Raw genomic sequence first — 20818 nt, 5'->3', positions numbered from 1 at the left:
CTTTAAACTCGAGCCAGTTTTCGTCTACCGTTCTTCCTGGTGCATTATCGCAGAAGCCTAGGTATAACTGATATAACTGATAATTAATCAGATCAAAATTTGCCTTATCAAACAGCTTGACCTCTCTCCTAACCTTTCGCCTTCGACAAACATCATCAACTTGGAAAAGAACTGCCAAGTGATCACTAATACCGATACAGGTTGTGATGTCACTCACTAGTTGCGGTACGTTTGTTATTACTAAATCTAATGTGGAGTTACAGTTTTCAGATATCCTGGTTGGTGCTAGAACTAACTGCTCCAATCCACAGTTATTGAGAGTGTCAAGTAAAATATTACTTTTGGCATGATACCTGCCTCCACTCCTCGACGTCATTTGGCTCCAGTTTATATCTGGGAGGTTGAAATCGCCTCCAATAATGATTCGCGTGTTTTGTTCTCGGGCCTTTTCTTCAAGGGCACACAAAAGTTGGGACAACGATAAATCACTATCACTAGGTGGGTCATAAAAACAGCAAAGTAAGTAATGCTTTTGGAACTTATCAGTTATATGACACCAAAGTGCTTCGCACTGGTCGTCATTATTGATATCTTCCCTGTAGCTGGCAATGTTATCCCTGATGCATATGAACACTCCTCCCCCTCCCTTTTCTAAGCGGTCCTTTCTGTAAGTGACATATATTTGTGGGAACACTTCAGCGTTACTAATATCCGATGACAGCCAGGATTCAGTCCCCATAATAACGTCAGGATTATGCTCCCTTACAAACATTTGAAACTCTCTTGACCTTTCTTCCGATCTAATACTTCTACAGTTCAAAACGGCTATTGTTAATGTGCTATCCTTTCTTATGCTGCGATTATGTCCATCGCTACCGTAGATGACACTTTTATTCTTTGACTGAGCTCGCATTAGCTTGCAATAACTGTCATTCTGGCTTGCGCGATTTAAATTGTCCTTGCTAGTTTGACTATCAGTGACATCTAAATCTATGCTAAAAAATCACTGACGTTGTTGACAATCGTACGGATAGTACAAGACGCACCGGCTTTGTTATAGTGCAGTCCATCTTTTGTTAGGCCATCGAAACGACACTTTTGCAGTTGTCGTCGCAAGTCAATGAACTCAATTCCTGGATTTTTATCGCAAAAGGAATGAAGTCGGTTGTTAATGCTCTCTGACCTACTGAAAATAAAGGAACCTTTATCTTTCTAGTTGAGGTTTATTTGCCATTGGGTCTACAGTGCAGGGATATTTCTATCTCGCATTCCTCTGAAATGCAAAGATAAGAATTTGTTATCTCTGCATCCCTCTGAGATGCAAAGATAAGGTCTCGAGGGTTCATAGCGAAAAATCAAGAGTTCAAGTGATGATGGGTCAATAACCGAACGACTTTGTTTATGGATGAAACTTCTCAAATAAGAACAAACTACTCTGCATCTATTTTTACATAGATGAATGCATTTAAATATAATATTTTATTAATTAAGAATAAACCTCAACATAGAAAGATATAGGATTCCTCATGGCTCACTCGTGGAAGATCGGATATCTTTTCCTCGCGTGTTACAGAAAAACCTCGCTCCTTCGTCGCTCGGTTTTTCAGTAACCCGCTTGGAAAAGATATCCTTATCTTCCACTCGGAGCCATGAAGAATCCTCTATATCTCGCCTCTGTGTTACACTGCAAATGTACACACGCTTTACCCCAGATCGAGCTTTGGCAAGCTGAGCCAGTCTAACTATGTCGGCAGCTACTGTCTCTGAACCTTTGAAAGTCAAATCATTTGTTCCTACATGTAGTACGATAGCTGGTGCGATAGACCTGTCCGGGATATCAGAAAGTTCTCGTTCTATCTGCTGAGTAGTGGCACCAGATACTGAGTGGTAAGAGACATTTACCTGACCATTGGTCTCCTTCAATCGGCGGACGTTCGAGTCCCCGACAATGTGAACGGCTCGTTTTGGGACGTGGATGTTTGATTGATCTCCGGTCCGACCTGTTCTCCGTTCCGTCCCGACGTCGGGGATAATTGGATGATCTCGTAGATTGGGATCCTCACGGTGAGGCGGTGGTGGTGATGGTCTGCAGTCATCTCTGGCTAACAGCGCATGAAGAAGGTGTCTCAGGTCTACCAGATCATCTGATATCTTATCGACCTTCATCTGCGTAAGGCGCAGTGCTTCCATGACATCCATCACGCTGGCTGATATAAATGATGGGCCAGGGGTCGCCTCAGGCTCCGAAAACGAGTGTCGTGCAGTGGCACCATCACGAGCAGTGTGTGGCTGACCAGGCTGACCAGGCGTCGAGCGGCGCTCAGGCCCAGAACAGCGCTCAGGCAAAATGCCACACTCGGGCGGATTGCCGCGCTGAGGTGGAGCGCCGCGTTCAGGTCCGGAGCAGCGCTCAGGCGGAGTACCACACTCGGGCGGAGTGTCGCGCTGAGGTGGAGCGCCGCGCTCAGGTCCGGAGCAGCGCTCAGGCGGAGTACCACGCTCGGGCGAAGTGTCGCGCTGAGGTGGAGCGCCGCGCTCAGGTCCGGAGCAGCGCTCAGGCGGAGTACCACACTCGGGCGGAGTGCCGCGCTGAGGTGGAGCGCCGCGCTCAGGTCCGGAGCAGCGCTCAGGCGGAGTACCACCCTCGGGCGGAGTGTCGCGCTGAGGTGGAGCGCCGCGCTCAGGTCCAGAGCAGCGCTCAGGCGGAATACCACACTCGGGCGGAGTGCCGCGCTGAGGTGGTGTGCAGCGCTCAGGTCCAGAGCAGCGTTCAAGCCCAGAACAGTCTTCAGGCTTAGAGCAGTTCTCTGGTGAAATGCCGCGCTGGGGTGGAGTGCCGCGATCAGGCAGGGAGCAGTGCTCAGGCCCAGAGCAACATCCAGCCCCAGAGCAGCGCTCTTGTTGATTGACTGAGCTGTCGCATGTCCGCATCAATGATCCTGTAGGCTGGTGCTGCGCAGGGGTGTCCTCACGGGCAGTGTGTGCAGGCTGATCAGGCGAGGACCGACGCTCAGGCGAGGATTGGTCGCCGCGCTTCTGCGTCAGCGGTCCCGTCGTAGGCGGATGTAGTGCGGGGATGCAGCTACGATGGGTGGGCTGGGCAGGCAGAGAGCAGTGCTGTCCATCGCCATGACAGCCGCAGTTCCATGAGGTCTTGCTATTGTCTTGTCTCTCGTTGAGGCAGTGGAGGTGTGCGTGCTTCAAGCAGTCGGCTACAGAACATTTTACTAGCGTGGGTGTCACGACACGGGATCTCAGTAGTAGAGGTTCGGCTGGCTCCTTGCACACCATGCAGCTCGACCCGATTACATCGTCATCTCCTGCCCCGAGGTGACTGAGGTCTGTGACTGAGGGCTCCTTCTGCACTGCACTAGGCCCCGGGTTCAGCTCTATATCTCCGGCCAGAAGCAATAGGAGGACCAGGTATAGCCTCTTGTTGTTGTGCTTTCGGCTATGTCTTGTACACGGAGCCGAGCGCGGGAGAATGATTGTGAGCTGAGCCGGTACTTTGCAACTACTTCCTGGTGAGTATTCAACAGTGTCTTCCACTCGGGTCACCGCTGTCCAAAATACTACGGCGAGCAGTGCCCACTGATGGACTTTTCCAAGCATCTTCGTTTTTCATTCACACCGTAGACCGTAGTTAACTATAAGTCAGTCACTAGATGTCGCTAGTGTCGCCGAGGAAATTCAGCACTTCTCGGCGAGGCATACATCTAAACAAGTCGCGTGCGTTTTGCTCACTAGGCTCACTAGGTCGAGAGCGGGAGTGTCTAAAAAGCAGACGAGATTAGCAGACGAGCCCATGCTCAGTAACTACTGGACCGATTTTGATAATTCTTTCACCATTCAATAGCAGGGAACTTATATAGGTGCCGTTTTTCGTTTTTTGGCGATTGGTTCACTCTGACTGGACCAATCGGACCAAAATGGTCCAGAACCATACACCCCCTTAAAAGCAGACGAGCCCATGCTCCGAAACTACTGGACCGATTTCGATGAAACCTTCACCATTAGACGCGCCGTGGTCTGAAACGGTGCCGTTTTGGATAATTTTTTGATTGGTCCACCCTAAGTGGTCCAAATCGGTCCAAAACCGCTAAAATCTGTTGCAGACGAGCCCATGCTCCGAAACTACTGGACCGATTTCGATGAAACCTTCACCATTAGACGCGCCGTGGTCTGAAACGGTGCCGTTTTTGATAATTTTTTGATTGGTCCACCCTAAGTGGTCCAAATCGGTCCAAAACCACTAAAATCTGTTGCAGACGAGCCCATGCTCCGAAACTACTGGACCGATTTCGATGAAACCTTCACCATTAGACGCGCCGTGGTCTGAAACGGTGCCGTTTTTGATAATTTTTTGATTGGTCCACCCTTAGTGGTCCAAATCGGTCCAAAACCGCTAAAATCTGTTGCAGACGAGCCCATGCTCCGAAACTACTGGACCGATTTCGATGAAACCTTCACCATTAGACGCGCCGTGGTCTGAAACGGTGCCGTTTAAGATAATTTTTTGATTGGTCCACCCTTAGTGGTCCAAATCGGTCCAAAACCCCTAAAATCTGTTGCAGACGAGCCCATGCTCCGAAACTACTGGACCGATTTCGATGAAATCTTCACTATTAGACGCGCCGTGGTCTGAAACGGTGCCGTTTTTGATAATTTTTCGATTGGTCCACCCTAAGTGGTCCAAATCGGTCCAAAACCCCTGAAATCTGTTGCAGACCAGCCCATGCTCCGAAACTACTGGACCGATTTCGATGAAACCTTCACCATTAGACGCGCCGTGGTCTGAAACGGTGCCGTTTTTGATAATTTTTTGATTGGTCCACCCTAAGTGGTCCAAATCGGTCCAAAACCCCTAAAATCTGTTGCAGACGAGCCCATGCTCCGAAACTACTGGACCAATTTCGATGAAACCTTCACCATTAGACGCGCCGTGGTCTGAAACGGTGCCGTTTTAAATAATTTTTTGATTGGTCCACCCTAAGTGGTCGAAATCGGTCCAAAATGCCTAAAACCCGTTTGTACTTTGACAGAGTCCGGATAGATTTCTGCAGCACAGAGGTGCCCCAAACCCATTGTCATGCATTTTGCTTTCCAAACTAGAGCAAAAATGCATGCTAATTGGGCCTGGGGCACCTCCGCGCTGCGGAAACCAGCTCATCAATTGACTACATGAAAACGTATTTTTGGGCTGTACTTGAACCGATTTAGACCACTTAGGGTGGACCAATCAAAAAATTATCCAAAAGCGGCACCGTTACAGACCACAGCGCGTCGAATGGTGAAGGTTTCATCCAAATCGGTCCAGTAGTTTCGGAACATGGGCTCGTCTGCAACAGTTTTTAGGGGTTTTGGACCGATTTGGACCACTTAGGGTGAACCAATAAAAAATTATCCAAAAGCGGCACCGTTTTACACCACGGTGCGTCGAATGGTGAAGGTTTCATCGAAATCGGCCCAGTAGTTTCGGAGCATGGGCTCGTCTGCAACAGATCTTAGCGGTTTTGGACCGATTTGGACCACTTAGGGTGAACCAATAAAAAATTATCGAAAACGGCACCGTTTTACACCACGGTGCGTCGAATGGTGAAGGTTTCATCGAAATCGGCCCAGTAGTTTCGGAGCATGGGCTCGTCTGCAACAGATCTTAGCGGTTTTGGACCGATTTGGACCACTAAGGGTGGACCAATCAAAAAATTATCAAAAACGGCACCGTTTTACACCACGGTGCGTCGAATGGTGAAGGTTTCATCGAAATCGGCCCAGTAGTTTCGGAGCATGGGCTCGTCTGCAACATATTTTAGGGGTTTTGGACCGATTTGGACCACTCAGGGTGGACCAATCAAAAAATTATCATAAACGGCACCGTTTCAGACCACGGCGCGTCTAATGGTGAAGGTTTCATCGAAATCGGTCCAGTAGTTTCGGAGCATGGGCTCGTCTGCAACAGATTTTAGCGGTTTTGGACCGATTTGGACCACTTAGGGTGAACCAATAAAAATTATCGAAAACGGCACCGTTTTACACCACGGTGCATCGAATGGTGAAGGTTTCATCGAAATCGGCCCAGTAGTTTCGGAGCATGGGCTCGTCTGCAACAGATCTTAGCGGTTTTGGACCGATTTGGACCACTTAGGGTGGACCAATCAAAAAATTATCAAAAACGGCACCGTTTTACACCACGGTGCGTCGAATGGTGAAGGTTTCATCGAAATCGGCCCAGTAGTTTCGGAGCATGGGCTCGTCTGCAACATATTTTAGGGGTTTTGGACCGATTTGGACCACTCAGGGTGGACCAATCAAAAAATTATCATAAACGGCACCGTTTCAGACCACGGCGCGTCTAATGGTGAAGGTTTCATCGAAATCGGTCCAGTAGTTTCGGAGCATGGGCTCGTCTGCAACAGATTTTAGCGGTTTTGGACCGATTTGGACCACTAAGGGTGGACCAATCAAAAAATTATCCAAAACGGCACCGTTTCACACCACGGCGCGTCTAATGGTCAAGGTTTCATCGAAATCGGTCCAGTAGTTTCGGAGCATGGGCTCGTCTGCAACAGATTTTAGGGGTTTTGGACCGATTTGGACCACTTAGGGTGGACCAATCAAAAAATTATCAAAAACGGCACCGTTTCAGACCACGGCGCGTCTAATGGTGAAGGTTTCATCGAAATCGGTCCAGTAGTTTCGGAGCATGGGCTCGTCTGCTTTTAAGGGGGTGTATGGTTCTGGACCATTTTGGTCCGATTGGTCCAGTCAGAGTGAACCAATCACCAAAAAACGAAAAACGGCACCTATATAAGTTCCCTGCTATTGAATGGTGAAAGAATTATCAAAATCGGTCCAGTAGTTACTGAGCATGGGCTCGTCTGCTAATCTCGTCTGCTTTTTAGACACTCCCTCGAGAGCGGTCGAGAGGGTGATTTTTTCGACCAGATATTCCCAAAACATGCAATTCTTGAACGGTTATTCTACAATATTTTCTTACATTCTATTGTCATCTGTACGGCCCATAGCAAATAAGACATTGCTCTATTAATTGCCGAAGGAAGTAAGGTGATCAGTAACTTCGCTTCAGCAAACCATAGCGGTAAAGAACAGCGCCATACCTCGTCTTGTCGCGCCGGGTTTGCCGGTGAGAGCGAGTGAGTCTTATGTAGGCGTTTCAGGTATTCATATGAAAATAAACAATGTTCTTCGTTCGAAAAAGTCAGAAGAAAATGTCTGAATCCAAGCCTATCAGCGAACACGCTCTAAACGCACTATATCGCTCGGACAAGTCTAAGGGCTACAACCAATCTGACGTCAACCGACGAATCTGAACCAACGTGGCTAGCGCTAGCGTTGGCGCTAGCCACGGAATAACATTGCACATTGTGCATTGTAAAGGCATCTCCACTGGGTAATACTTTCCAGGACAACAATAATAATATAATTTATAATTAATAATTTAATCTTCATTTATCGGATAATTATAAATGGTAATATTGATATTGAAGTAAATGCGAAGCTCCACCAGGCAACCAGCGAAGTTCTAATATCGCAACGAGGGAAACAATAACTCAGCACTTACCTGCTTTCGCTGGCAGCTGTTTCGAGTCCAACTTGAACGGCGAGTACCACACGCGGCCGCGTGACAACGACCACTACCACGGCATCATCTGGGAGCTGTGGAAGGGCGACTACTCGCTGAAGTCGTCCGAGATGAAGGTGCGCGCCATGTCGTACGTCAGGGAGCCGGCGCTGGCGGACGGGCCGGGCGGCACCGCGCCGCCGCCGCCGGCCGACCCGGCCGGGCCGTCCGGGCAGCTGGGTGTCGGCACGACGAGCGGTCCGGAGCCGACCGCCGCCGAGCCGCCCGTCACCGAGACCGCTCCGCCGGCCGTCAGCACGCCGGTAGATCTGGGCGTGGAGCCGCTGAACGCGTGAGACGGCCCGCGTACCACAGCCGGCGACCGGGCGGCCGCACCGCGGGCGCCAGAATCAGCATACCATAACACAGACGGGAGCACAGCTCGCTAAAATGGAACGGAACAGCCCGACAGACGACAACTTTAATGTAAATAAGCGTCTTACACCTGTATCAACACCATATACTGTTATATCGCGTTTTGCTGACCCTCTTCGGCGTCATATTCGTGCGCATGCATGTTTTCGCTGTGCGACCTATTGACAGCCCATACCATTTTCGTTATTACCATATCACTGTTTCTATTAGCCATGATATGCCCAACTTCAACAGGCAGATCGAGGCAAGTCGATCGGGTCAATAAGACCAAGAGATTTGTCAACTCACTCATCAGTGTAGCTTTTCATTGACATGTTTTGCATGTTATTGGTGTTAAACTTGTGCTTAGGTAGCGCACTGTTTATGAAGAACTTCATGCCAGTTACGCACATGTGTCTGAATCTGAATAGTGTATAAAGTATAGAACAATCTATGCTTGTGAATTTGTCTGCGTGGTTGTGTGGATCGAGGCAGAACAACGTTTGAAGATCGCCATGAACGCAGCAAGTTACACTGAAACACTCAGGAATGCGTACCACGTATTGTATTACAGCATTACAGAAATAGACACTGTACTGCACATTTGCACTATGAACGTTAGGGACACCGGGATCTCTGAATTACTATCCAACGTCCTATCACCACGCTTTCTTCGCCCACTGATAGCAATGTTTTCGGGCAGGGACGGCGGGGGGGGGGGGGAGGACAGGGCTGCCTCTATCGCCACATGTCTACAACACCCAAAAAAACAAAGCAAAAAAAAAAACTGAAAGGTGCACCAGCTCAGCTTCATCTCAGATGCGCAGGCAGTTGCCGGGAGGAGCACCCAAGTTGCACCCTAGCACCCATTTTTCTCCCGTCGTTTGTCCGTGATATTGGTGCGCTCATGGTCTCTTCTGACATTATCAGCCTGAAACATAGATGAAACGTGTTATAAACTTATGTACCACTTACACAGAAGGTACAGGTCTCGCGAGATTAAGCGGTAGGTTTTGCACTTTTACATTTCCGGTTATATCTCAGAAACTAATCGATCTACGATGAAGCCATTTTACACGATCATGGCCGGCTTGTTACCCAACAAGTCGATCGCATCTTCAACACTTAAAAGCTTAAGACGACGAAGATATAGCCTGAAGTACACTAAATTTTCTAGGTGCAAAACCTACCGCTAAAACCCGCGAGACCTGTAGGGGAAGCCGGGGGAAGCCCGGCCACCCCGTTTCCGGCTAAATTATTCACAATAAAATGCTCAACTGTTTGTCCTTTCAGCGTGGCAGCTAAGGTAACGCCAGCAAAAAAGTTAAGGCTAACAAAAATTGCATATTGTTGAAGTTATAGAGCAAAAATGATATTTTAAGGGTTTTTAGCTAAAAAGTGAGATATGTTGCACTGTTAATGTTATACCATACAGTACTAATATTTATACGAATGTTATGTAAGGACCGTTTAAGTGTTTGTAGTGAGGCGTGACGAGGCAGGCTGGCTTAAAGGAAACAGTCCACTTTCCTGAAATCAGTATTTTGCTATTGATTTATGATTTTTTATGCTCAAAATAATCATGAAATAAAATAAAACCTTTTTGTAAAAACAATTATTTTCTTTATTTTAATATAGGGCGAACTATATTCTATGTAAAATAATGTTTCACGCGGAAGCTTATTACGCATTGACCAATCATATTGCGTAGCTCAAACCTACGAATACTGCATTGGCTGTAAGCAGCACGCTGATTGGCTGACGATGACGTGGCTGCATTCCTGTGCAAGGCACGCATTCCTCTACAAGGCACTCTTTTCGGAACGAGAAATGGAATTTCTTCGTCTAGGGTGATCGTTGAGCCGTAAAAGCTCCTGATTTGTGCTAGTCTCAGCTCAAGCTACGAAACTGCTATTCCAGCTCAAAACCCCATGTTAAAAGTGAACTATTTCCTTTAAGTATGACATTTTTCGAACATCGCTGTTCTAAAATAAAAATTAGCACATTGGGGTAGCCCCGGGCGAGTGGCCAAGCTTACCCCCAACCGAGAGCAATGCCACTAAACCACTGTTTTCCATGAGATAATAGGTACTGAGCAGGTTTGGTTTACACCTAGATCAAAGATAAATTTCGAAAATAAACATGTTATCATAGACAAAGCCAGTCATGTCACTTAAGGTCAACTAGGGTCAAACTACTTTTTTGCAGATAACGCGACAGACAATGAAGCTAGAGCTTCAAAAATGGTGTCGTTGTGTTCTTCTTCATCAGCCGAGTCGAATGATATGTAATATGATGCATTAAGGTAAAAAGAAAAATAAATTTTAAGGAATTTTGAAATAGGTACATATTTTTTGTCAATTTTGCATCACGATTTTCATCGACCTGAGGCCAGTTTTACCAACAGAAAAATAGCAGCCCGGCGCAATTTTTCTGTCAAAAACCCGCCGACGAGTTTCACCAACCAGGCGAAAAAATATCCGCCGGCGTGAAAAAATATCAGCCAGAAAAATAGCCAACGAGTTTCACCAACGGCAAATGCGGCATTAATGGAGTGTTTATCTGCGCCATTATATGTAGAAAAACAGCCCCAAAAAATAGACAGGCGACCCCGTCTATTTTTTTGATGTCGTGTTGGAATAATTGGCCCCATTTGTTACTAATTATCGTGATTTGCGCTTCTCAGTTGATATAATAATTTAGTATCATTCATGGCCAATTTGTAAAGCATCTGGGCTTCAAGATTAGAAGAGGAATACTGATGATATTGCGTAAAGAAAGAGCCTTTGTCACCAGGCAGGACCAAAAGGAACCAACAAGACGGGTGTTTGGTGTTGTGGTGTTAGTTTTTTTCGTTTTATATTATTTTTTTTGCTACAAGCACCCAACAGCAAGATGATAGCGCATTAACTAGTGGTCAGCTTACAAGTTCATTGCTCGCACGGAAGTGGAAAATAATGATGGAAGGTCATTTTCGAAAATCGAAGGTGCTTGAAGATATCAATATGCTGGAAGGAAAGGCAGAGAGGGTAGGCTCATTGGACTCAAGATTTTAAATAAATATGTCCCTGTTTTCACATATTCAGCTACATTTGACATTGGAAGGCACCAGCTACTAATGGCACTACACTACTACTTTTGGGTGGAACTTCTTGAGCTGTGCGGAATAGGGAAGGTGCATTGACATTGCTAAGACCAAAATGGCAAGATTTTCAAGATAAATGACAATAAATTTAAAAAAGAAATTGAATAGCATGAAAGAAATGTATAAAGGCTTCTTTTTTAAGCAAAACGTGCAAAGTTTGCATGGTTGCGAATCCGAACAAACTTGCTGAATGCTGTCATAAGATTGTGCCACTCAACTCAGCAAGTCATGCTGCCGATATTGAAGGAAAAGAAAATAATAGTATTGTTGTAAAATGTAAATGAATCCATAACTGTTGTGTGTGCACTGTGCTGATATTGAATGCATGTGTATGTTGCATGCATGAGTCATGCAGGGGTCATGTTAAAACTGGCTGTAAGTATTGTGAGTTAGTTTTGCTAAATTGTGGAGGCACCAGGCAAATTGCGGCCAAAATGTTAGTTGTTCACCTCAGCGCTGAAATTACTGCACACAGAGTTTTCAGATCATGCGCCGAAATGTTCATGCAGCCCGTCCGTTACACTGGTCATGTTGACAGTGACAAGGATTTTTTCCCAGTCTCATGTTGAAATACAATAATAATTCACTTAGCTTGATTTTTGCTTATGTTTTCATGCCAGTTCCTAGAATAAAGCAGCCAATATTTTCTGTCATGTGAGAAATATAATGAAAATATGCACAATTGCAGGCTGTGGCATGTTGTGAAGTTTTTCCTTGTTTATTGCTGAGGTTTTTCCAGTCTCTGCTGCAAAAACGGTGGTGAATCCACCGTCGTCCGACGGTTTCGATGACGCCAATCATCGGCGAGTGTTGCTATGATGGCCGACCTGACTGAGCGCACAGCGGCAGCCGCCGTCGCCAATAACGACAGTGAGGACACCTCCGAGTTGGACGGAGACGCCGCCGCGGACGACTTCACCGTGCTGGACGAGGTGGAGCGCTCGAGCCGACAGGCCGTGCACCGCGTGCGCTGCCCGACTGGCTGGCGCACCCGCAGCCGATTGGCGACCGGCGGCCGGCGCCGGCCAATCTGCCGTTCCTGGTGCAGGTGACGGTGCTGCCCGAGCTGCTGGCGGCCGCAGAGTCGCCGCTGCCACCGGCCGACCTCTGCGTCTCGGCCCCGGCCGGCCGCGGTAAGACGCTGGCGCTCGCGCTGCTGCTGGTGCAGGCGCGGCGCCGCGGTGCGCCGGCCGCCGGGTGCGCGCGCTAGCTGTGCTACCCACACAGGCGCTGCCCGCTCAGGTGCCCGCCGTGTTCCGCCAGTACGACGCCGACACGCCGCTCTGCGTCCGGCTGCTGGGTGGAGACACAGTGGCACGAGGGGGGCACCAACTGGTGGCGGTGGGGCCGCGCGGCCCGGTCTCCCCGGCTGATCGTGGTGAGCACTCCCGGCTGGCTGATGGATCACATAACCAGCGCCGAGGGCTTCTCGCTAGCGCACCTGCGCTACCTGGTGATCGACGAAGCCGACCGGGTGATCGAGATGGCCGAGACGGGCTGGCTGAAAGCGGTGGAGCGGGTGGCGGCGGCCACGGCCCGCCGCCCTGCATCGCCGGCCGGCTGACGGCCGCCGCCGTCTGCGCGCCTCACCTGCCGCTGCAGAAGCTGCCGTTCTTGGCCACCCTGTCACAGAACCCGGAGGCCGGAGAAGCTGGAGCGAATGTCGCTGTTCCAGCCGCGACTGCTAGGCGGCCGCCGCCGTCGCACTGCCCGGTCAGTTCGTCGGCAGGTTCACCACGCCGGCCGAGCTGAGCGAGTCGTTCAACGTGGTGGCGCCGCAGCCGCAGAAGCCGCTGCTGATGCACAGTTTGCTCCGACATCCCGACTGGCGGCGCTCGCTCGTGTTGGTCAACTGGAACGAGGCGGCGCACCAGCTGGAGCTACCGCTGTCGGTGCTGGGCGCGCGCGAGGCCGAGTTGCCTGGGGCAGTGCCGGCGGGCCAGCGGCGGCGCGCGCTAGCTGAGATGGCCGCGCTGGTGTGCTCGAGGCTATGGCGCGCGGTATTGACGTGGACGCCGTGGACGCGGTCGTGTCGTACGACATCCCGGCGCTGTTGAAGGCACACTGCGTGCGTCGGACGGCGCGCGTCAGCCGGGCCGGCCGGGCGGTCACGCTAATGTTTGAGCGGCAGCGCAGCCATTTCCAGCGGCTGATGGCGCAGGCGGGCAAGGCGGACGGCCGGGTGCGGGAGACGCCGGTGCCGCTGTACGAGCTGCGCCAGCACGAGGCGACCTACGTCAGTGGATTTCCACACTAGCTTCTAGTTGATCGCTTTTTTCACCTTTTTACGCTCATCGCTCATGATTTATTTACATTTTAGAAATATTACAATGAATAGGTGTTTACCTTGTCATCAGCCTAGAAAAGTTAAAGTAAGTAAGGCGTTTTTAGTTGCATAATGTATATTTGTTCATGAACACGGATTTAACGTGTCCTAACTCCCAAATACTTCGATATTAGACCCGAGTTTTGCAAACCAGTCGAAAGGCTTAGAACGATCATTTGGTTGGGGCGTAGCCAGACGGCTCGACTGGGCGTGGAAGCCGGCGAAAAGGTGGTCACCACGCGATCATCATGTAAAGCGGTCTCCGTCGGACGATTGTGTCCGTGCGCAACGAATGATCTCGGCACACGTGGATGAGTTCGGCAGGACTCTCCACTGAGCGGTACTGGGCGCAGTCGAACGACGGTCGACGAAGCTAGCGCAGGTATTGTTACGAGCCGGACCAGTGTAGCGGGGCCGGAGCTTATATTGTTTGCTGTGTGGCGTTCCTTCGTCTTGACCGGGCCCGGCAAACGGGGCCTGCATATCGGCTGAAACCACCTAGCCGGGCAGCATGACCTCCACCTCGCCGAAGTGGGGCGAACGACCGCCCTCAGCCCTGCAATGACCGCGGTGCAGTTAATCTGGGTAGGTATCTTCCTGAGGTATGACACTCGCCTTGGCACAAGGCTTTATATAGGCCTTGGCGAATCCTTAGCCCTCTTGGTCCTAGAAGTAGGTGTAATGCAGTGCGCGCGAAGCCGCCTCGCAGCACCGCAGTTCACTCGCTCGGCAGCGGAACTGTCCGTCCAGCTTCAGGTGGCGCCTCTGGGAACAATGTTTGCCGCTTCTTCCCCACTCTTTTGACATCTAGGAAAGAGATGCGACTCCCGGATCCGTCGGGAGCGGGTCCCATCTATTATAGTCCCCACCTCATAAAAGGTGGGAGTGGGGGTCCATACATTGCGTGCACGTTCGACACGATTATTTTCTACAAGGTGCGACTAAAAGCAGACAAAAAGGTTAATTGCAAGTTAAAGGTATTGTAAAAATGAAATATAATAGGCTGACAGGAAAAAAAAAGATCCACTAAAACGCACGCTTCCTATCGTGACCGTCATAAATGACGTAGATTTACAATTTGGTGGTCTTGTATTGGCAAGTTTATTATGGTCTATTTTGTGGTTACAACTCTTAAAAATATATGTTATGTATTCCAATAATAATATTTCTAAATCTTTGTTGTATTTGCATTAAAAAACACGCTTAACTTTAATTGAAACATGTTTTAAATAATTTATCAGTCTCCTTGACCATTATCGATATTAAAATATCAGCTGACTGCCGGCGACAAATATTTCCGGCCGATATTGGCTGGAACTTTTTTGTTGGTGAAACTCGTGGCTGTGTGGCGTCTATTTTTTCGGCTGGATATTTTATTTCGGCGGCCGGCTGGTATTTTTTGGTAAAACTGGCCTCTGTACTGTATATGTGGTAGACGCTAGCTAAAATACCAGTAGTGACATAAACTCTAAGATGTCCAGAGCTAATCAGTACCTTAATATTTCACTTTCCGTTAATATTTGGAAGACACATAATGGTTTCATCAACTCGTTGTAAAGCGCTGGGGAGGTGTCCGGCGTTACCCCTATGCCGGGCTTACCCCATAAAAATCAACACTTTTTTAAAACTCGATTTTCTCAACCTTATACTTATTCCACGAAACCGAATTTTTGGGGAGACACGGCCAATGAACTTAGCTAGCTAACAGGATATCAACATTTTATACAGCACGTATGGTATGTAATAAAAATGAAAAAGAGCTTACTATGCCGGGCTTCCCCCGGCTTCCCCTACAATATACTTTCGACTTTGACTTATCCAGTAAACATGCCGACGTCGGGCCGAGGCTCGGCCCGACGTCGGCCCAACGTCGGTTCAACCTCGGCCCGACATCGGCTGGACGTCGGATATGCCCGCATGTTCGAACGTCCAGCCGAAGTCCAGCCGACGTCGGGCCGAGGTCGTTTGCCGAGGTTGACGAGATCGTTTGTCGTTGGACCGACGGGGCCGACGTCGGCATGTTTATTGGGACAACGCGCCAAAAATATCAACCGGCGGCGGGATTCGAGCCCCCCAGTCGCCGACGTCGGCATGTTTACTGGGACAACACGCCAAAAGCATCAGTCGGCGATGGGATTCGAACCCCGTGTCATTTGAACGCGAGGTTAGTGCGCTAACCACTACACCACGCAGCCAAACAGCGAATTTAGTTTGTTTTGTTGGGTTATGCCCTTTAGGTCTGACAAGACCATTTCAGAGCCGGAAGGATGATAGGATGGAGACATTGGTCTTCTTGGCGAGCACCCTGGGTCCAGTTCATATAGAGTCCCTGGTCCCATTGCTGTTACGTGACACTTATTGGAAAGGGCGACCCAACAATGGATTCATATAGCCACTCTTACACACCTGCACCAACGTTTCCCAAAGTGTCCCTTTGATAAGTGGCACTTTGGCAAAGTGACACTTGCCGACTGGCCTTTCTATATGAACTGGGCCCGGCCCTGGTGAGTTGCCGGGGCTGAGCCTGACCAAAGGATAGGCCGAGCAGCCCCCAAGCACTCACCGCACCCGGCTACGGGCGAGCTCGGCTTACGGGCAATCCCAAATGGGATAAAGTTTCCCGTCCAGTCCGGATCAGGTTGTTGCGGCGTGGAGGAAGATTTGAGTTTCCTGAGGATATTTTGGATACAGAAGCTCTTTATGAAACATGAAACATGCATTTTATATTATTTTAACGGTCAAAACAGCGGCCGATGTCGGTCCGACGTCGGCCCGACGTCGGCTGGACCTCAGCAATTGATCTCGGTCCGACGTCGGCCCGACGTCGGCTGGACCTCGGCTGGACGTCGGAACATGCGGGCATATCCGACATCCAGCCGACGTCGGGCCGACGTCGGCATGCCGATGCCGAGATGCCGACGTCACCCCGACGTCGGCCGACGTCGGGCCGACGTCGGCATGTTTACTGGGTTAGCTACCCGCCACCCAGATACTGAGTCTTTATAATAAAAGCGAATCGCCAAGATCGATTCTCTGAAACTGAACAGCTAACTTCGCGGCGGTAAGCGCATTTCGCAATTACTTTGAGGAATTACAAAAATGACATCGCCAACCAGATGCACTGGTGTATGTCTAATGTATGAGTCAATGAGTCAATGACGTGGCGAGCCAGCTTGCAATTCACCCACCACTTTCGAATGTGTGACACAATCCAGTTGCTGATGCTGTGGCGAAAAACTTCCCGCCGCCGATGCTGCGCTGGTCATGGTGATGATGCCGTGGCGACGCTTTCCACTAGACCTGGAAAATAAGAGCTAATGTAACAGCAGTGAAATGCTAGCACACAAACCCACAGCCCACAGACCAGGTACACAAGAAACAGATGGACAATGTAAGATGTCCCCTCTTCACTACACCCTCGGCCACGTCTGGGAAAAGGATTATCGCATGCTCAGACACTTTAGTTATTTCTAGAGCCTTTCAGCCGCGCTAACGTTCAAATTCATTCGGAGTATCACACGACTGAGCTATCCCAAATCAACGTAATAAATATATTGCGGCACCTACCACAAAAATACGCACTTGTGCTCACCTTAACCCTATTAGTGGCAGGGGGGGGGGGGTTGTTTTCATCCACCCCTCAGGTTTTTCGGGAATATATCCGAAACCGCTGAAGCTACGATGCTGAAATTTTCTGACTTTTCCTAAAACTAAATTGGGCACATTCCCTGAAAATTTCAAGTTCATAACTTTACCAGGGGCGGCTCCAGAGCACTGGGAATTGGGGGTTCCTATTCGTGAAGCGAGTCATTTGGGCGAAGATCACGATGCTGATGTATTATAACTGTATGCACCAGTTTTACGAACAGTGAATGAAAGGTATCATGTGATAACATATACAAAGTTATTGTGCACCCTCTTTTGACACGTTTTTGCTATAATAGGCGGATCCAGGCGTCCAAAAGGGGGGGGGGGTTCATACTGAAATGTACAGTACCATTTGATGAGCGGTTTCGTAGTAGTTACATTGCCAGAAAGCGATCAAATGCACCATACCATGTATTTGTGAACACTTACAAGCGATGTTTTCCCCTAAAATCATAGGCGCGTCTAGGTGCTGAATATTGGGAAATAATTAGTAAATTCATCTGTATCCGCCTATGATTTTTGAAAATGCATATTTTTAGGATCCATGTGAATTCCTGGTTCATTCTCTATCGATCGGCAAAAGTTGCGTTAAGATTGGTTCAGAAACCTGGCCGTGATTAACACTAAACGGTCTAAAATGTATCTGCAATTTGCCCGTTTTCACCCCCTCTACCCCCCTATTGACATTTTTTATTTTTTATTTTTTAGAAATGTAGATCACGTTGAGCGAAATCGAATGCCGTTTGAATTTTGAAAATCGGCCAGTTAGATCTCGAGATATCAGGGGGGGGGGGTCGTAAACAGCCCCCCCCCCCTGCCACTAATAGGGGTAGCCAGGAGCCTGCCACTAATAGGGTTAAGCCATTGTCAGTTATCAGAACATCACTCTCCAACATGCATTATACCGTCTCACTGAACCCTTCAACTTTCAATCCTACACGTCATTCTTTCCCTGCAGCCGACGTCTGAACGGCCATCTGGTTCTCACCGTCTCACCCTGGACCAAGGAGGTCGCCGTCGGGGCGGCAGCACGCTCCTCCAGCGACCAGCCGTTATGCAGAGGTGACCCGGTCATCATAGGCGGTGGAATGATTGGAGACAATGGGGGGCACCGACTAGAGGGGTCAAACCTAGGGTATCCCAAATTCGTGCTTTCTCATCGGATTAAGGCCACTTATTTTTAGTCACAGCCCTGGCACGCTGAAGATCACCAAAAAAAAAGAAAAAAAGAAAAGAACAGAAATGGTACCCCATCCAACCCATGCTTTTGTATTAGTTTGTAGCCCCTCAGTTTGCTCCACCAGACGTTAAGAAAGCTTGCTTCTTTACATCCGCGGCTGGTAGATCACCCGACCCAGATTCGGGTCGGTGTGACAGGGACCGGGGTTACATGAGCAAAGCAAACACGTATTAGGAACGGATTCACCGCTAATGCGAAATAAGAGCGCATTACCGACTCATGTAACTACCTGTAGAAAAATAACCACCTAAAAATAAACTTATGCCCATCTGCACTGGACCGCATACAGTCCCGACCTGTCCTGCCTGGATTTCTCGTTCTGGCCCCAAGCTTTGGATCGCGTGGTGGAATCGGAGCCGGAAACAATCAAAGAACTGAAAAAGGTCGTGGAGGACTTCGCCAGAAGCATAGGCGAGGAGCAGCTGAGGAAGATGGCACGGCACACACGGCGCCGGGCTGAGCCGTGGGTGGCGGGGCGAGGTGGTTACTTTGAGCACCTTCTGTAGGAGACACAAGTGGCAAGCGGTGATCGCGATGATGTCATCATAGATGATATAACCTCCTGAAAATGCATTGAGTTATTTGATAACGTGAGATGAAAACATATCTTTCTGGTGCCTGCCTACTTCGTTCCATTCATTAATGAACACCCAGTATATCTTGTTGTTGTTGTTGTTTGTCCTCCCGGCGTCTAGCGACGCGAAGCCTCGCGGCTTAGCATCCCTCTGCGCGCGGCCGCCACGGCCGCGATGTAGCTTGTGCTCCTTGTAGTCTCTCTGGTTGGGGCGTGTATGCTTCCCGTCAGGCGGAACCGAAGCCCCATCTGCGCTGGGCACCGCAACAGAATGTGATCTGGGGTGTCGGCTTCCTCCTTACAGAGTGGGCAGAGGGCTCCGCCGCATGCTCGTTCATTGCAGGCGTCGCACTGCCGTGTGGGGCTCTTGCCGATGCGATGTAGGTATTGTTGCGACCCTGACCAGTGTCCGGCTCTCAGCTGGTGGACGTCGATAGCCGTCAGACGGTCCAGGCCAGACACTGTGGGTGGGCGCGTTGTCCCCATCAGGGTTCGGAACCAGCCTGGGGGTCGCTGCTCTCGTGTGCGAGCGTCCGCCGCTCGCGCCGCTGCTCTATGCACTGTGCGCATGTCCACCGGTACCTGCTCTTGGGGGAGAGATGCCGCCTCCTTGGCTAGGCTGTCGGCCATCTCATTCCCAGGCAGCCCGCAGTGGGACGGGACCCATTGTAGGCGCACTTGCCGCTCTCCATTGTCGGACACCCGGGCCAGAGCGTCCCAGACAGCTCGGTTCAGCTGCGTCCTTTGCTCGGCCGGGCCACTCCGTAGGGCAGATAGAGCTGCTTGCGAGTCGGTACACAGTATGATGGGGTCCTCCTCATGATCAGTGTGGTTGCCGATGTAGTTTAGTGTCTCGCGGAGTGCCACCATCTCCGCTCGGTAACTCGAGCAGAGCTTGCCCGCTGGTGCGCGGAGCTCGTGGCTCTCCCCGTCTGGCCACTCGACATAGCCGCCCGCTCCACCGTCCAGCACTCCTCCCGTGGCGGATCCGTCCGTCCAGGCCCAGGTCGCGCACTGGGGGAGGGACGCCAGGTGCAGGGCGGCCGCCTGTCGGCGGGTCTCCGCGGACGCTCCGGAGGGGGGTGTGGCTCCTATCCCCAGGTCAAAGACCACCGGGGGGGCCTCTTCCCACGGGGCGACGCTGGGCGGCAGCACCGGCTCGATCGGGGCCACGACACCTGCCATGTGCCAGGCCTCCAGACCCACCGTGCGCCAGCCCGTCACCGCCTTCAACCGTGGGTTGACGGTCGCGTCCGCTACTCGGCGTAGTGGGTCCTCTTCTGGGAGGGCTCTTGCCTTCGCGAGGAATCGCGCCGCCAGGGTGGTTTTCCGGGCCGTCACCGGAGCCAGTCCTGCCTCCGCCATCAGGGCTTCGGTGGGGGTTGAGCGCGTGCAGCCCGTTATGACGCGGGCGGCCTCCCTCATCTCCCTCTCCAGTACTTCCACGTGGGAGGGGGACGCAGCCGGTAGCCACGCTGCGGAGGCGTGCTCCAGCGCGCCTCTGACGTAGCCGTTGGCCAAGATGCGGAGTTGCCGCTCTTCCAGCCCCCAGTCCCTGCCCGTCAGTCTCCTGAGGTGTTGCAGTCTCGGTCGGGTTCTCTGTCGCATCCTCTTGCAGTGCGGGCCGAAGTGGAGGAGGCGATCCAGCGTTACTCCGAGCAGGTTGAGAGTCTCGCGGGCCTCAACTCTCGCTCCAGCCACCCTGATGGACAGGTCCACTGCGTCCTTCGGCCACTGCGAGAGCACCAGGACCTGGGTTTTCTCTCCCGAGACGACCATCTTTGATGTCCTGGCCCATCTTGTCAGCGTGTCAGCGGCTTGCTGGGCTCGGTGTCTGGCCGTCTCGATACTCGCACCCGCGCACAGGGTTGCAGTGTCGTCGGCGTACA

The 20818-nt window shown here is 50.5% G+C and overlaps 1 protein-coding gene and 1 long non-coding RNA gene across 2 annotated transcripts in view; one reads left to right on the top strand and one right to left on the bottom strand.

Annotated features, from left to right (window-relative positions):
• The window catches only part of LOC122390487 (angiopoietin-4-like), a 39405-nt gene extending 30941 nt beyond the window's left edge, over window positions 1-8464 (top strand). The window contains exon 9 of the mRNA XM_043383493.1: window positions 7599-8464. Within this exon, the coding sequence (XP_043239428.1) occupies window positions 7599-7938 (340 nt within the window). The 3' untranslated portion in view covers window positions 7939-8464. The remainder of the gene's footprint in view (window positions 1-7598) is intronic.
• Window positions 8465-8793: 329 nt separating this feature from the next.
• On the bottom strand, window positions 8794-18658 carry LOC122390485. Its single transcript, XR_006258166.1, has 3 exons — window positions 18104-18658; window positions 16656-16767; window positions 8794-8927 (listed from the first exon to the last, which is right to left on the bottom strand). It is a non-coding gene; the product is annotated as an uncharacterized LOC122390485 (long non-coding RNA).
• Window positions 18659-20818: the final 2160 nt, after the last annotated feature.

This window comes from Amphibalanus amphitrite, unplaced genomic scaffold, assembly GCF_019059575.1.
Source record: "Amphibalanus amphitrite isolate SeventyFive unplaced genomic scaffold, NRLGWU_Aamphi_draft 000020F_arrow, whole genome shotgun sequence".
NCBI classification, from domain to species: domain Eukaryota; kingdom Metazoa; phylum Arthropoda; class Thecostraca; order Balanomorpha; family Balanidae; genus Amphibalanus; species Amphibalanus amphitrite.
Note: the sequence above shows the minus strand (reverse complement) of the source record. Positions and strands in the feature narration are given on the sequence as shown.